Raw genomic sequence first — 16,211 nt, 5'->3', positions numbered from 1 at the left:
GTGCATACAGCAGTCCCTGTGCCCTGCAGGGACAATACACAGCAGGCACTGGGTCCTGCAGAGAGTGCATACAGTAGGCACTGTGCCCCGCATGGGAGCCCTAGCGCTTATGGGATGGCCAGATGGGGCTGGGGTGAAGGTGTGGAGTCCTGTACCCACCCATGCCCCCTCTCCCCAGTCTTTGTCGCCCTGCAGGTCTCCAGCCTCCCACCCCCATGCAGGAGGTAACTCAGCTGGATTCAGCAGATCCCCAGAGGAGGCGGAGAGCTCAGCTCGAAATATCTGCTGCAGGTGGAGGGGTGGTTGTGAGGTTTGGAGGCTCCAGGTGCGGTGGCATCTCACCCCCCCGCAACTCATGCCCTGGTCTGAACTCAGGCCCAGGGGTCGGCAGGGTCCCCCTACGCTGAGCTCCGGCCTGGACCCCATCCCTGACGCTGGGCCTGGACAGGATCAGGCCAAGTGGACACAAGTCCTGATGGATGTGGGTCAGCCTAGGCTCCCTCTGTGGTCTCACAGCCTTGAGCCTCCCCCTGCCCCCCTCCCCAACTCCCTATGGCCTCCCACGATCCCTCAGGCCTGGGCACGTGGTCCACAGGATACTCCAGTCTCCTGTGTAGATGGGGTGGGAGGGGTCCTGCAACCCCAGAACCCAGGTCTCTGGAGCTGCCCAGCTGTCCCTGGGCATGAGCATGAATGGAGCAGGATCGGGGACCCACCATGGCCAGGGTCGCCCATGTGAGCTGGGATGGTAGTTTTCTCCACCCCAGGGAGAAGCCAACAGAAGCAGGAAGCAGAAAGGGCGAGATTTCTGAGACGGTTGTTTCAGTCCCTGGATCAAGCTGCACCCGAAGCCATCCATCCATTATTTTTCACTTTAGCAATTTGGAGTTTCTGTGACTTGTAATCAGGAGGTCCTCTCTAATAGGGAACAGCATCTTTTTCATCACCCTCACCTCCCCCGGACAGGTCCTGTTTCTCAGGCCACTGATCCTGTGATGGAGTATTTCACCTCTACACATCACCACCACCTTGGAGGCCTCCATATCTGATGTGACACCCCCAGCTGCCCCCGTGAGAGGAATCCTCACCCCCACCTCATGGGTCGGGATGCTGGGGGGCAGAGGGGCAGAGTCACACACAGTGAGACTTGGAGGGCCTGGGATAGCTTCACAGTCACATCCGAATGGGTGTCCTGAGCTCCTTTTGAGGCAGGGGGTTGGGGGGACTTGCCTGAGTGGGGAGATGCTTGAGGCAGGACCTGGAGAATGAAGGGGAACCGGATGGAAGTGGGTGTGAGGGACAGGGTGTTCCTGGCAGACAGAACAGCACGTGCAAAGGCCAGGGGGCCAGAGGAGGAGGGTGAGGACCAGCCCAGGGAGGAGGCCTGTGTAGCTGGAGAGCAGTGAACATGAGGCCAGAGGGGGCAGGGGCCTCGCATAGTGTGGGGACCGGGAGCATGGGAAGGTTATTCAGAAACGGCAAGAAGTGTTAGGTGAGAAGGAAAAGTTATGCATGATCTGATGCCATTTATATAAAAGGAAAAGTACCTATGTTAGCATAGACTCAGACAGGAAGTGGACGGGAATAAACCCTCACGGTCGAGCACGATGATCTCGGCCCGGGGTGGGGGTTGGGGTGAGTTTGAGTTACTGCCTTTTAGGTTTCAATTTATTGTAGTCTTTTAATTCTCTTTTTTAAAGAGAATTCTTATTTTGGAATAATTTTAGATTTACAGAAAGTTGCAAAGATATTACAGCAAGTTTCTGTCTATCTTTGTCATCAGTAGTATAATGTCACCCCCCCCCCCAAACACACACACACAGGATGTCCATGTCCTGGTCCTGGGACCTGTGACGTGTCACTTCATGGGGCAGAGGGGACTTTGCAGGTGGGATTAAGGCCCCTGGGATGGGGAGGACCCTGGATTCCCCGGGGGGGCCCAGCGTCATCACAGGGTCCTTATAAGAGGGAGGCGGGAGGGTCAGAGGCAGAGAGAGACGGGAGATGCTGCACTGCTGGCTGTGAGGATGCAGGAGGGGCCGCGAGCCAGGGATGCGGCGCCTCTAGAAGCTGGAAAAGGCGGGAACCGATGCTCTGCTGGAGCCTCCGGAAGGACCGGCCCTGCCCACGCCTGGATTTTAGGACTTCTGACCTCCAGAATGTGAGGTGATAAATATATGTTTTCTTAAGCCACCAAGTTTGTGTTAATTTGTTACAACAGCCATAGGAAACAATGATTATTTGTCACATCTAAGGAACTCACGTTGGTATATTATGATTACTAATTGATAATATTAGTAATTACCATCACTATTGACCAAACTCCAAACATTATTTGGATTCCACGAGTTGCTGTTGTTTTTTTTTTTCCCCAACTAATTTCCTTTTTCTGCTCCAGGATCTCATCCAGGAGCCCACATGACATTGAGCTGCTTCTCTCATAATTGGTCAAAAGACCCAAGCAGATGAAATACAGATTATTCCTGTGGAAATCTGGCTGGTTCTGATGGCACCCAGTACTTTGCATGCAGCGGAGTCAATCAATGTCCCCAAACAGAGGTTGAGAAGGCATCCAGCTGAGGACACTGGGGGAAGAGTGTCCACCCGGAGGGGCAGCACCCACTCAGGACCCTGAGGATGCCCACCCAGCAGGCGGCGTCTGAGGCAGCTGGGGGAGGGTTTGGACTTTCCCAAGGCCCCCCAGCGAGTGGGTCAGCACCTACACGGGACATAGCAAGGAAATGCACAACCTGTCTCTGCCATGGAGCCCCCAGTCCTGTAGGAGAGAAGTTAGCGAACTAGCAAGGAAATGGAATGATTGCAGGTTGTGAGGGTACTGCAGGGGGACTCATAGGGTGTGCGGGGCCCTTTCCTGGGTCCCAGAAGATGAGAAGGAGCTCCTGGACGAAGACTGGGGGGTGGGGAACCCTTTGGGCAGCGAGAATGGCATGTGCAAAGGCCCTGAGGTTGGGATGAGCTTGGTATGGGATCTCAGACCAACAGAGAGGCCAGGGTGGCTGGGCCAGGGTGAGCGAGTGGGTGCGTGGGAAGGCCATGGGGGCCCACTAGCAGGCTTTGGATGTGATCTGATTTGGTTCTGGAAGGCTTCTTGCTGTCAGGAAGAGGCTGGACTGTCCCTGAGCCCCACAGCATCCCCTGAGTCCAGCTCTCAGCCAGCCCCTGGTTCTGTGAGCCTCTGAGGGCCTAAACACATCGTGGCCCCCGACCTGGCCATAGCTGTCCTTAAAGCTCCTGACCCAGGGCCCTGGCTGGTCCTGAGCATTGTGCCAGGGAGGCCCCACGTGGTGTCTTCAGTTCCGTCTCCTCCTCTGGATCATCCTTGGGCTCCCCTGCCAGGCATCTTGAAGGCAATGTCCCCAAAACTGCACTCTGGATCTCCCTTCCCTGACCCTGTCTGCCGCCCCACACCCTGGCTGTGGACATGTGTCCTAGTGTCACGGGTTAAAGGGGAGAAGTTGGAGTGGTTGAGCCCAGGCTCTGCTCCGCTCTGGGGGTGCATCAAGCCCCTCAGAGTTCCCCACTCACATACCTTCCTGTCCCACATTTCACTCCATCGCTCTCCGAGCTGCAGTTGGACCATGTATGGGAGCCACTCCAAGCTGGGTGTACAAGACAATTAATGTCCAAGGTGGAGGCCCCGGCCAACAGGGGGCGGATGCCAGGGGTCCATGCGCCCCTCGTCCTCCCCTCCCATCCTCCCCGGCCCCTCACTCCTGCTCTTCAGATCAACTCACGGCACTAAAGCCTTGCTTCAGGGTCTGCTTTTGGCAGAGGCCGGACTAAGACAGGGGAGGAGAGACAAGCCGCCCGCGTCAGTCTCCTGCTGGCCTGGACCACGTCAGCAAGAGGGAGTGGACAAAGGGGATGTGGGGGGCTCTGAACTGAGTCCTGGGCACCGGGAGGAGGAGGAGCCTCAAAGGAGAACCGAAAAGATGTAACAAGAAAGGTGGGAGAATAGCCTACAGAGAGGTGTCCCAGAGGACACGAGGGGACAGAGCTTCTAGAAGGAGCCAGTGACAGTGGGTGCTGAGAGGCGGGAGAGGCAAGGGCAAGGTTTGTTCCCGGAGGATGGAAGCTCAGGGAACGTGGCACCCAGGTCCCCACAGCCCCAGCTGGGCCAGTCTTGAGGCAGTGGGCACTGCAGTCATGAGGTGGCCTCCCGCCCGCTCTGCTCACGGGGCCCGTCCCTGGGGACCTGCGAGGTCTGGTCGAGAGCTCCCGAGTACAGACAGGCAGCAGGGAGTCCACTGCGTTTCAAAGTCCAGGAGGCAGGAGGCAAGAGAGGGACCCAGGAGCCGGGCTGAGTCACGCCTGCCCGCCTGCTCCCGCCCCAGTTCTGGAAGGAGGGGGCTGCACCACCGCGGACCCCGCACTCAGCCCGCCCGCCAGTCTCCCGAGGGAGGCCTCCCAGGGTCCGGCCCGGGCGCTGTCTCAGCAGCCGCCCCCTCCACCTGCAGCAGGTATTTTGAGCGAGGCTCCCCAGCACTTCTCCTGGGAAATCTGCTGAGCCTGGGGAGTTATCTCAGGTCAGGGAAAGAACAGACTGGAGACAAATCAAGCCTCTGGCCTGGAGCACGGGGGCTCAGGGGACTGCGCGGCCAGGCTGGGGCTCCAGCCCACGACCACCCCGGCCTCCTGAGCCCTGGGCAGGGGTCGGCATGGGAGGGTCAGGCAGCCCCACTGAGTTCCCCCCTCAACGCCTGCCCCTTTGCAAAACTGTGATCTTGTGCTTGCTACACACACTAGGCTTCAGTTTGCTCATCTGTAAAATGGGGGTATTAGTTCCCTAAGCCTATGGTTTTTTGGGGGGTGGGGAAGCTAAAATGGTTTTCACTTTCTGATTGTGGCAAAATATACAATCACACAAAATTCACCATCTTCACCATTTTTAAGCGCACAGCTCGGTGGCATTAAGTACATTCACACTGTCGTGCAGCCATCCCCACCATCCATCTCCTGGAGTTTTCCATCTTCCCAAACTGAAACTCTGTCCCCATGAAACACTGACTCCCCACCCCTCCCCCAGCCCCTGGCCCCCACCATCTACTTCCTGTCTCTCTGGATGTGACTCCTCTAGGACCTTCTGTGAGTGGAATGACACACAGTGTGTCCTTCTGTGTCTGGCTTATTTCACTGGGCATGATGTCCTCAAGGTTCATCCACATTGTATCAAGTGTCAGAACCTCCTTCCTTTTTAAGGCTGAATAATATTCCACTGTATGGGTGGAGCACGTTTTGTTTATCCCTCATCAGTCGATGGACACCCGGACTGTTTCCACCTTTTGGCTGTTGTGAATAAAGCTGCTATGAATATCTAAGGTTTTCCTTTTATTATAAAGTTTTTCCATTCTAGAGTGCTGGGGGAGGGCATCCCTGCTTGAGGGGGCGCAGGCTGGGAATGGGATGGCTCCCCAGCCCCGTGGAGGAGGCTCAGCCAGGAAAACAGCGGGCTGCCGGGAGATCGGGGCAGAGCTGGTGTCTGCAGAGGGTGTCAGCTGACAGCCCTGCTGTGAGGCACTGGGCCAGGAGCTTTGGATTTCTTTCCCCCAGGAGGCTTCTGGGGGTTCAGTGGGCTCAGCTGCCTACTGCAGCGTGAGGGCTCTTCCTATGCTTCTGTAGCCCCCGGAGGAGAGGCCTGGGGGGCAGTATTGGGGGGGCAGGGGCTCCAGACGCACCAACCTGCACTCCAGGCCAGGTTCGGCCACAGTCTGGTGACTCTGGCTTGCAAGTCCCTTCCTGAGCCTCAGTTTCCTCATCTATAACATGGGGCTAAGAAGAGCACCGACCTCTGGGATAAGCCACTGCCTGGAAGGGGTCTGGCTTTCTGACGTTGGCCTCCAGAACCTGCCCAGACCCCCAGCTTTGGTTAATTCTGGGTGATCTCCTCTCCACCGTTTCCTGAGGGCCGGGTGGGTCTGTCTTGGGCACAAGTGCTGAACAAATACCTGAATTAGCAGGCAGCAGAGGCGTGCCACTGAGAAGGACCTGGATTCCTGCCTGCCAATGTGGATTCCAGGGCGACAATGATGTGACAGCTCAGACCCCCAGGCCCCCCAGCTGCCTTCCTTCTGTCGCACCGCACCTGGTTCTCATTAGCAGAGGACTCCCCCGGCCGCAGCCAGCTGGCCCCCTGCACTGGCCTGGAATCCTTGGCCCTGGTGCTGAGGCCGGTCCCCCGCAAAGGTACCAGAGGATGGCTCCATCCAATGCACTGGGGCCCCCGCAGAGTCCCCCATGTCCTGGGTGCCCCCATTTGACATGCCAGGCAGACATGTGACAACGCAGAAGGTGTTTCCTATCCCTGGTGGCTTGGCTGGGCCGAACTCCGAAATCTGGTCTCTGGAAAATTCCGAGGCCTGATTCCAGCCCCACGGAGCCCTGCTAACCCCTCCCCATTCATTATGTTATGTAACTTTTGGGGATTAATACCGAGGCATCCAGAGGCAGCTGCCTGGATTCACATCCAGCACTGTCCCTTCCTGGCTGGGTAAGCGACTTAACCTCCCTGGGCCTCAGTGTGTTCATCTGTAAAATGGGGCCAAGGCCAGTTCCTGCATCTCAGAATTGGTGAAAGGGTGACTTGAGACAATACAAGGAAAGAGCTGGGAACTGACTCTGGGGAACAGCTCAGAGATGCTCCCATGGTTCCCGGGGGGGCCCAAGCCTGCCCACTTGTTCTCCATCCCCCTGCCTCTCCTTGGCTGCCCAAGCCAGGAGTCACAACCCCCAGTGTCTGTCCATCAGTACCCAAATCCTGCTCCTTCTCACCACTGAGTGTCCATCATATATGCCAGCCTCCCAACCCCAGCAGTGCCCCTCTGGGCTTCACTACCCTCCCCACCTCCCTGAATCCTGCTGTGGCTCCCTAGTGCCAAGATGATCAAGCCTCGTGCATTGTCATATGGGGCCCGGGGACCCACCTGCCAGGAGGACCCACAGTCACACGTATTCAGGACGACTAGACTCAGACCTCAAGCGCACTCTGGGGAGAGCCCTGCCAAGCCCTCCCTCCCACCCACCCTTCCCCTCGAGGCCTCGAGAGAATGAGACAATCCCTCTGACCTCAGTCTCCTGCTCAGAGAAATGGACGTGTTGACAGTTCACAGCTTGGCGGGAGGCGCAGGATTGCAGGAGCAAGCGAGCTGAGCGCGCGCGGGAGTGGCGCTGGGCTGGCGTGCAGGGTGCCAGCGCCGCTCTGGTCCCTGGAACTCCCGCCAGCCCCGCGTCCCCGCACGCCCAAGCGCCCCCACGCGCCCGCCCCCTCCCGCGCTGGCCGCCCCGAGCGTCTGGACTCCACCCCTCCCCCCTCGGCCAATAAGACGCGTCCAGGCAGCGCGCGGCCCCCAGAGCAGCGCCGCGCGCGGTGGTCCCGGCCGAGGCTGCGCCAGTGCGCCCGCCCGCCAGGCTCCCGGGAGGGATGGAGCCCGAGCCGCGGCGGCGGCGGCGGCGGCACAGTTGCCGCCCGCTGGTCTCCGTCTTCCTGCGCGACCCGAGCTCGGGGCGCGTGTACAGGCGCGGGAAGCTGATCGGCAAGGTGGGGACCCCGGCACCCCCAGTCCGCTGGCGAGGGGGCCGGGCCGGGCAGGGGTCCCGGCGGGGCGGGGCGCGTGCGCGCGATCGCGACCGCAAACGAGCCAGCGTGCGCCCCGGCTTTTGTCTCTGCGTGTGTCGCGTGTCCACGCGAGTTTGGGGCTGGCGTGGGCGGACGCCCGGGTCTGCGATGTACCCGCTGTTCTGCGTGCATCGTGTGGCGGGAACCGGTGTTGGGCACGTTGTGCTGTGTTGTGGGTTGTGTGTCTAGGGTGTGGGTGTGCGCCCGAGTGTTCTGCGACTTGGAGCCTTGGTGCGGACCCAGACTCTGTTGTGTTGTCCCTGTGCGTGTGTGTCTGAATGTGTCATAGGTCTCTGCTTTCTGCGTTCGGGCGTTGTACCGTGTGTCCGGGTACTGTATTAGGGTCCGTGGGCTCTATATATCCAGGTGTGGATGTGTCTGTGTGTCTGAGTGTATGTGTCCCTGTGCCTTCGTGTACTTCTGTGTGTTGTGTTGCCTTGGGTATCCAGGTATGAGGATGTGAGCTATGCATCCATGCGTCTCAGGGGTGTGTGTGTGTGCGTGTCTGTGTGTGAAGAGGCCTGGCCATCTGTCCCCACACCTGTGTGCCCTGAGCTCGTGAATCGTCTGCCCCGCAGGGCGCCTTCAGCCGCTGCTACAAGCTGACCGACATGTCCACCAGCTCCGTGTTTGCGCTCAAAGTGGTGCCTCATGGTGGTGGCGGGGCTGGACGGCTGTGCCCCAGCGACAAGGTACACTCTGCACATCAGTGCCCAGGGGCCCTGTGACCAAATCGGGTCCGCAGAGACGTCCCTGCCCTGGGGGTGGGGAGCACACCCGTGGGGGCATGGGTACCTCGGGTATGGGCACCTGCCGGGTGTGTACACGTGGGACCCCGCCCGCAGGTGGAGCGCGAGATCGCCCTGCACAGCCGCCTGCGACATCGCAACATCGTGGCCTTCCACGGACACTTTGCTGACCGTGACCACGTGTACATGGTGTTGGAATACTGCAGCCGCCAGGTGCCCAGGGGGCAGGGCCTAGAGGGAGCCATGCCCCCCCCGCCCCCAGTCTTCTGTGCTCATCTGTGTCCCCCCCCAAGTCTGTCTCTCCTTACCTGTTTCTACCTGTGACCACACTAGGCCCACCTGTGCTCACCCTTAATGCGCTTGTGCCCACCTGCCCACCCAGAGGCTCTCTTGACTCACCTCGGCACACCTATGCCCACTTGTGCCCCTCCTGCCCTCAGCCAGGCCCCACCTGCCCACACCTGGCCTCACCTGGGCAGTCCTGTCCCCCTTCCCCAGGCCCGGGGCCCTTGGGGCCACTCGCATGGTGCAGCCCAGAGCCCAGATGTCCGACAGGCAGGAATGGCTGTTCCTGAACCCACTTGGACTTAGTTGCACCTTCATAGACCCCTTGAACTCCCTGAGCCCACTTAAGTACACCTGAGCTCTCCTTTGCCCAGCATGTACCCACCTTGGGTTCGGCTCTTGCCGGAAAGCTCACTGTGGCCCCCTCGGCCCATCTGAACTCCTATGTTCCTCCTGGGGCTCAGAGCTCACCTCTGCCTGTCCCACAATCAGCCACATCCACCTGGGCCCAGCTGAATTTACCTTTGCCTTCTTGGGTCCCTGGAACTCACTGTGCCGCCTAACCTGAGCTCACCTGTGTCTCCTCGGCGCTGGCGCTGCACCTGTCGGTCCCCTGCAGTCACTGGCCCACGTGCTGGAGGTGCGGCAGACGCTGACAGAGCCTGAGGTGCGTTACTACCTGCGGGGCCTGGTCAGCGGCCTGCGCTACCTGCACCAGAGGCGCATCGTCCACCGGGACCTGAAGCTCAGTGAGGGCGGGGAAGGGGCCGCGGGGGCGTGGCGGGGGCGGGGCGAGGGTGGGGATTCCACCCTCACGCCATGCTCCTCCCCCTCCCATCCCCCCCCCCCCCCCCCCCCCGCACCCCGCCCCGGCAGGTAACTTCTTCCTGAACAAGAACATGGAAGTGAAGATCGGAGACCTGGGGCTGGCCACCAGGGTGGGCCCAGGAGGCCGCTGCCACAGGTGACCGGGAGGCTCCGAGCGGGCTCTCTGGGTGGGCGAGGGTGGGCCGGCTCTGGCCCCAGCCTTCCTGAGCCCCCGTTATGCCCCCCAGAGTGCTCTGTGGGACCCCAAACTTCCTGGCCCCGGAGGTCGTGTCCAGAAACGGGCACTCCTGCCAGTCGGACATCTGGGCTCTGGGCTGCGTCATGTGAGTGGCCCCAGAAGCCCCGGGCCTGGGGAAGGGGGGCAGGACTGCCCAGCTGGGGCCAGGTGTGGGCAGGTGGGAGCGGGCACCGGCAGGTCAGGACAGGTGTAGGCATGTGCAGGGGAGGTTGAGTGGGGGCACAGGCAGGTATGAGCAAACACAGGACCAGTGTGTGCAGCTGGGGGGTAGGCGGGAGCACACACCTGCCATCATCTGAGCGTGCAGGTATGAATAGGGCATATGGCGGGATGATAGTTTTGAGTGTGCACAGAGGTGTGGACAGGTGTGTGCAGGTGGCAGGTACACAGGCAGATGAGGGCATATGTACAGGTATGAGGCATATGCAGGAGTTGAACAGGTGTGAGCATGCATAAACTAAAACTGGAAAGGTATATGCAGGTGTGTCCAGGTATAACCCAGGAGCAGGCAGGTGTACAGACAGATGCTGGTGTCTCCTGAGCAGACAGGAATGGCCAGGTGGGAGCAGATGTAGGGCAGCTATGAGAAAGTGGATGTGACGTGGGTACGGAGTCAGGAAGTGTGGGAAGGTGTGGCCAGGTGTGCACAGGTAGGTGTGAGCCAACCCTAGATGCCCAGGACAGATGCAAGCAGGCACCCAGGTTCCTGCCCCCGACCCGGCCCAGGTACATGGTGCTGACTGGCGCCCCTCCCTTCGTGGCGGCACCCTTGTCGGAGATGTACCAGAACATCCGAGACGGCCGCTACCCCGAGCCTGCACATCTGTCCCCCAATGCACGCCGCCTCATCGCCCGCCTGCTGGCACCCAACCCGGCCGAGCGGCCCAGCCTGGACCACCTGCTGCAGGATGACTTTTTCACGCAGGTGTGGGGTGTCAGCGGGTTGGGGCTGCCCTTCTCTGGGGCATCTCAGCAGACCCAGGTGTGGGTCAGGACCCCCAGCTAGCCCAGGTACCCAGGAGCGGCGTGCTGACGCCCAGCTCTCCACTCCGAAGGGCTTCACCCCGGACCGGCTGCCGCCCCACTCCTGCCACAGCCTGCCCATCTTCTCCCTCCCCCAGCCTCTGGGCAGGCTCTTCCGGAAGGTGGGCTGGCTGCTGCTGCCCCAGCGCCGGAGGCCTTGTGAGTACCGCCCCGCCCCCTCACCTGCTCCTACCTGCGCCCCGCATCTCACACACCTGTCCTCCTCCCTACCTGCTCTGAAATGTCACCTCCGCGGCAGAGGCGGATGTCGGTGGCAGAGGTCCCGCCCTGCATGGGGTCAGGCTCTGCCCCCCCCCTCCAATCCTCGTGCCTCCTGCAGGCCCCTTCACTCCTAAGGAGGCCTCAGGTCCAGGAGAAGACGGCCCTGACCCTGACTCCACGGAGTGGGGTAGTGAGGTGAGGGCGTGGGGAGGAGGGCATGGTGGGGAATGTGGAGGGCATCCTCACAGGGAGGCTGGGCAGAGGGAGAAGCCAGGGGGTCTTCAGGGGGGGAGGCCAGAGCCCCCAACCCCTGCTGCTCCCTCCCCAGGCCTCCCTGTCAGAGGGAGGGGCTCCGTGCCCCCAGCGCCCTGTCCGCCTGCTCAGCCAGGGGACCCTCGGGAGTGGCCCGGCGGGTGAGCAGACTCTCCATCCCGGGTGAGAGCTGTGGGCAGGGGTGAGGGTCGAGAAGTGGGGGGCAAAGATCCTGCCTTGCCAGGATCACGTCCGCTCTCCCGGCCTCAATTTTCCCACCTGTAACATGAGAATGATGTCTGGAATCCTTCTGGGGTGAAAATAGGACTTTCCCGGATGTGGGAGTTTGGGGCGGGGCTGGTTGGAGGGGCCCTGGCCTGTCTGTCCCCCACAGAGATCTGTCTCCCCAGGGCCCCAGGGGAGCCCGAGGCAGGAGGTAGAGGCAGCCATCAGGAACCTGCAGCTTTGCCTGGACTCTGGCGCCCCAGGTAGGAACAGAACGGATAGCTGGAGATTGTGTTACAGAGTTCCAGCTTCTCCTGTGGCCCAGCTTCCTGGGCCACTGGATTTCCCCAGGGTTTCCATTATTGCCCTTTTTCTCTTCTGCGATCCAATCTAGGATCCCACATGGCCTTGAGCAATTTTTATTTTTTAATACAAAAAATGTTTCATGAAATAAAGCAAAGCCCTACAGTGTTTTGGACCTTACAAGCATTTCAGATTTACTCATTTCCAGAGGCAGCTGTGATCCCAGGGTCCCCCAGTCCTCCCCCCTCAAGGCAAGAGTCGGTTGTTTTTTTTTTTTTTTGGCCACATGTGAGATCTTTGTTCCCCAACCACGGATCGAACCCGTGCCCCCTGCAGTGGAAGCACGGAGTCTTACCCACTGGACCGCCAGGGAAGTCCCAAGAGTTGGTTTTCTATTCCTTGGACTTTACGCTCCATCTCCTGTGCCTCTGCCGTCCTTCCGCCCGCCCCTTCCAGGACCCCTGCTCACTTCATTTCATCCTGTGCCAGCCATGCAGGACCCCCCAGGAGAGCAGCGGCCCATCCTCTGGGCGCCCAAGTGGGTGGATTATTCCAGCAAGTATGGCTTCGGCTACCAATTGTCAGACGGGGGCAGTGGTGTCCTGCTTCGGGATGGCACCCACATGGCCCTGCGCCCCGCAGGGGGGTAAGTTGTGGAGTTCCTATCCCCCTGGGAGGCCAGGCCCTCCTCCCTGTCTTTCTTCATTCACTCCTCACAGATTTATTAAACATCTACCGTGCACACCTACAGGCGCTTACTGCCTGCTGGGGGAGAACAATGCTAAACAAATGAATTACTAAGTTGATTTCAGGTGGCAGTGTTCTGAAGGAAATGAAGCGGGTGAGGTGACAGATTGGGGAAGTGGAGACGACTCTCAACAGAGTGGTTGTGGAAGGAGGGGCTTTCTGAAGAAGTGACGCTCAGGCGAGACAGGAATGATGAGAAAGAGTCCGTCAGGAACAGCCTCTGAGGCATAGGCAACAGCATGTGCAAAGCCCCCGAGATGGGACTGAGCGTGGTGGGTTTGAGGAATGGCAGGGAGACGGGGAGGACATGAAGTCACAGAGCCTCACAGGCCACTGTTGGGGTTGGGGCGGGAAGGAGGGGTCAGACTCACACTTTTTTTTTTTTAATTTATTTAATTAATTAATTTATTTTTGGCTGTGTTGGGTCTTCGTTGCTGCGCGCGGGCTTTCTCTAGTTGCGGCGAGCGGGGGCTACTGTTCGTTGCGGTGCATGGGCTTCTCATGGCGGTGGCTTCTCTTGTTGCGGAGCACGGGCTCTAGGCAGGTTGGCTCAGTAGTTGTGGCTCGCGGGCTCTAGAGCGCAGGCTCAGTAGGTGTGACGGCCCATCAGGATCTCAGCGTGGACAGGCCAAGTCCGTGGCTCCAGGGGTCTGGAGTTCAGGGGAGGGGCTGGGGCTGGATGGACAGAGAGGGCTGGTCCGTGCAGAGCTGGTTTCACATCATGGTCCAAGAGACACGGCTGCGTGAGAAGGTGTCCTTGGGTGTGAGGTGCCCGGGACGGAGGTCCTGACAGCTGGCACCGCCCTGTGCAACCCCCCACCCCCATCAGCCAAGTCATCTACATGCCCGACCGGGGAAAGCTGGAGACGTTCGCCCTGAGGGATGTGCCCAGCCTGCTGGGCGCCAAGCTGGCCGTCCTTCGGCTCTTTGCCCGATACATGCAGCGGCGGCTGCGAGAGGTGAGGGCTGGGTGGGGCTGGGGCGTGTGCCAGGCGGTGGGAGCCCTCGGCCCTGAGGCCCCGTGGCTGGGTCTGTCCACAGGAGGGGGGCCTGTCCACAGCCACCTGGCCGGCAGCCCCCAGCCTCTGTCTGCTGCGCTTCCTGGTGTCCGAGTGGGCCGCGCTCCTGCTCTTCAGTGACGGGACAGTGCAGGTGAGTGAGGGTCCCCCCTCAAGCAGGCCTGTTACATTGCACGCTGCTGGGGGGAGCCCCAGGAAAATCGGAAATAAAATGTGTCTGGATGACAGCAAAATGTCCCTTAGGGTCATCGTCCTGTGTGGTTACCTGTAGCAGCTGTCGAAATGTCATTTTGTTGCAGAATCATTTTTAGGTTTTCCTGCGCCGTCCTGGCAATCCCTGGGACGTCATAGCCACTCCTAAAACAGATTTCAAACACACTAGGATACAATACTCATTATTTTTAAAAATTAGTATGATTTTATTTTATAGTAAAAATCCCCTCTCTGTTCAGACCAGAGTACCCCGGCCTGGGCCGGGTCTTAGAGAGGATTGTCTTCAAATGCCCCTGCCCAGCAGCTGTGGAAGCTGGTACCCATGAGGAGCTGCTGTTCCCCGGGGCACAGGCTTAAGAGTAGGAGGTCTCACTGGGTGGCTCTGGGCGGGGGAGTCCCATCTGAGCCTCAGTTTCCCTGTCTGTGTGGCAGAGCCCTGGGCTCCTGACCCTGAGTTCCTATGGGTGGGGCAGCCACTGCGACTCAGATCAGGGGGACCTCAGTCTCCTATCCACTTGTCCTCCGAGGGCCAGGGCCCCTTCTCCCCTCGGACCCAGCTCCTCCCGCCTTGGTAGGTCAGCTGCAGCGGAGGCCAGGCTCAACTCGTGCTGAGTGGTGGGTGTGAAGAGCTGCGGCTCACGGTCTGGGAACAGGGCCAGCCTGGCACCTCCTACCCGCTGGGTGTCCTGCGGAGCCACGGCTGTGCTCCGGCTGCCCGCCAGCACCTTCAGCGTGCGATCCACATGCTTCAGAGCATCTAGCTTCCCTGAGGGTCATGGTGGACCTCTGCATGTTGATGCCCAGGACCCAGGCTCCATTTCTGTCCCTCTTGCTCCCCCAGAGGTGTCGTCCTTGGGGACAGCTGGGGGAGCATCTAGGGGGTATAGGAGGTGGGGGTCCTTGCCTCGTGGCATGACTGTTCAACCCAGACTTGTGTTTGGATTTGTTCTTTTTTCATTAAAGTAAACTTGACTCTGCAGCCTGCCGTCGGCCTCTCTTTGGGGGAATTTGAGGAGCTTTGGCAAGGGGGCACCATGATCTGAGCCCACTGTTCTTTGTGGCAGAGACAGGCCAGATTTTCACCAACACAGAAATTCTTACTAGAGTGGGGTTCTGCCATGACCAAAAATCTAAAATATGGAACATTCGCTCAACTGCTGGGCAGTGAGGACACAGTTGTTGGAGGCTGGGAAGATGGTGACCCATGTCATGCCCAGACAAGACACTGGACCAGGGTCACCTTGATGTGCTGGACCTGTGAACCAAGAGAGCCAATTGCCAAGGGGGACGAGAGCTTGCACTCAGGACACTGGCCAGGCCTTGGCGTGAGGGAGCTGGGCGCCCAGGACACTTGACTTGCTTCCCCTCCTCCCCACCCCCCGGAAATGCTTTCCAGCTCCCTGACTGAGAATGTGGTCCCTGTGGGTGGTTGTGAGTTTCAGTTATTCCAACTCACAGTGGCTGAAACAAAGAAGAAGAGCTTATTGGTGCCTATAACTGAGAGGTTGGGACACATGACCTTCGGGCAGGGCTGCATCCAGGGCCTCAAACGGCAAGGTCAGGAATTCCCCCTGGCCTGGCCATCTCTCTCCCCGAGGGCTGCAGGGTCTCTGGCCTCACACCCACAATATTCACAGCCCTGTACCCAGCAGTAAGCAGACTCCTCAGGTGTTTCTGGAAAGTCCTGGGGCAGCACTTCCTCAGACCAGCATAGGTGACAGCCCTGCCCATGGTTGGGGGACCACCCCGCTAACCATTGCATCTTCAGAAACCCCTCCAGGGGGCTGGCTTTGGCTGGTCTGGATTTGGGCTTCTGCCCTGGGCCTGACCCTCCCCTGGTGGGTCCTTCAGCCACCCAATCTCCACGATCCCCTGCCAAGCTCCTGGGCACCTGGGCCCTTCGGGGCCCTTCTCTCCTCTTATTTCAGGAGCAAACTGACAAGCCCACTCCCTGCAACTCCCCAGAGGCCCCTCAATTCCTTACAGACACCAGGCCAACACCCCTTCTGCCCACCCCTGTCGGGACCCTCGCTCAGGCTCCAGGTCCCACCTCCCTCCCGAGGACACACACCCACCACCATAGACCCCTTGGCCTGGCGGGGGGGCGGCCACAGCTCTTCCTCTTGCTCTTGGGGCCAAATTGCAGGGGGGTGGTCTCCATGCCCCAAGTCCCTGCTGCCTCCATAACCCTCTATGGCCTGACTTCGCTCCAGGTCAGCTGGGGCCACTGGCGCCACAACTACTCCGCCGCTGAAGTGTGGGCCGGCCCCGGGTTAAGCATTGCCCTCCCATCCACCCATACTGGTTTCCCGAAGTGCTGTAACAAATTATCACAAAGTAATAGGTATTTGTTCTCCACGTTCTGGAGACCAGAAGTCGGAGATCAAGGTGTGGCAGGGTCGCGATCCCTCTGAAGGCTGCAGGGCAGGCGGCGGGGGTAGGGGGGGATTCTTCCCGCCTCTTCCAGCTTGTGG

The 16,211-nt window shown here is 59.8% G+C and overlaps 1 protein-coding gene across 1 annotated transcript; it reads left to right on the top strand.

Moving 5' to 3' along the window:
• Window positions 1–7,438: 7,438 nt before the first annotated feature.
• On the top strand, window positions 7,439–14,498 carry PLK5 (polo like kinase 5 (inactive)). Its single transcript, XM_061190902.1, is given in 15 exon segments — window positions 7,439–7,555; window positions 8,212–8,325; window positions 8,479–8,595; window positions 9,287–9,416; window positions 9,544–9,631; window positions 9,723–9,818; window positions 10,460–10,658; window positions 10,789–10,915; window positions 11,097–11,173; window positions 11,307–11,391; window positions 11,641–11,718; window positions 12,248–12,360; window positions 12,363–12,404; window positions 13,547–13,657; window positions 14,313–14,498. Coding segments are annotated over 15 exon segments (1,680 nt in total).
• Window positions 14,499–16,211: the final 1,713 nt, after the last annotated feature.

Source organism: Eubalaena glacialis, chromosome 4, assembly GCF_028564815.1.
Source record: "Eubalaena glacialis isolate mEubGla1 chromosome 4, mEubGla1.1.hap2.+ XY, whole genome shotgun sequence".
NCBI classification, from domain to species: Eukaryota; Metazoa; Chordata; class Mammalia; order Artiodactyla; family Balaenidae; genus Eubalaena; species Eubalaena glacialis.
This window is presented reverse-complemented; position numbering and strand designations above follow the sequence as displayed.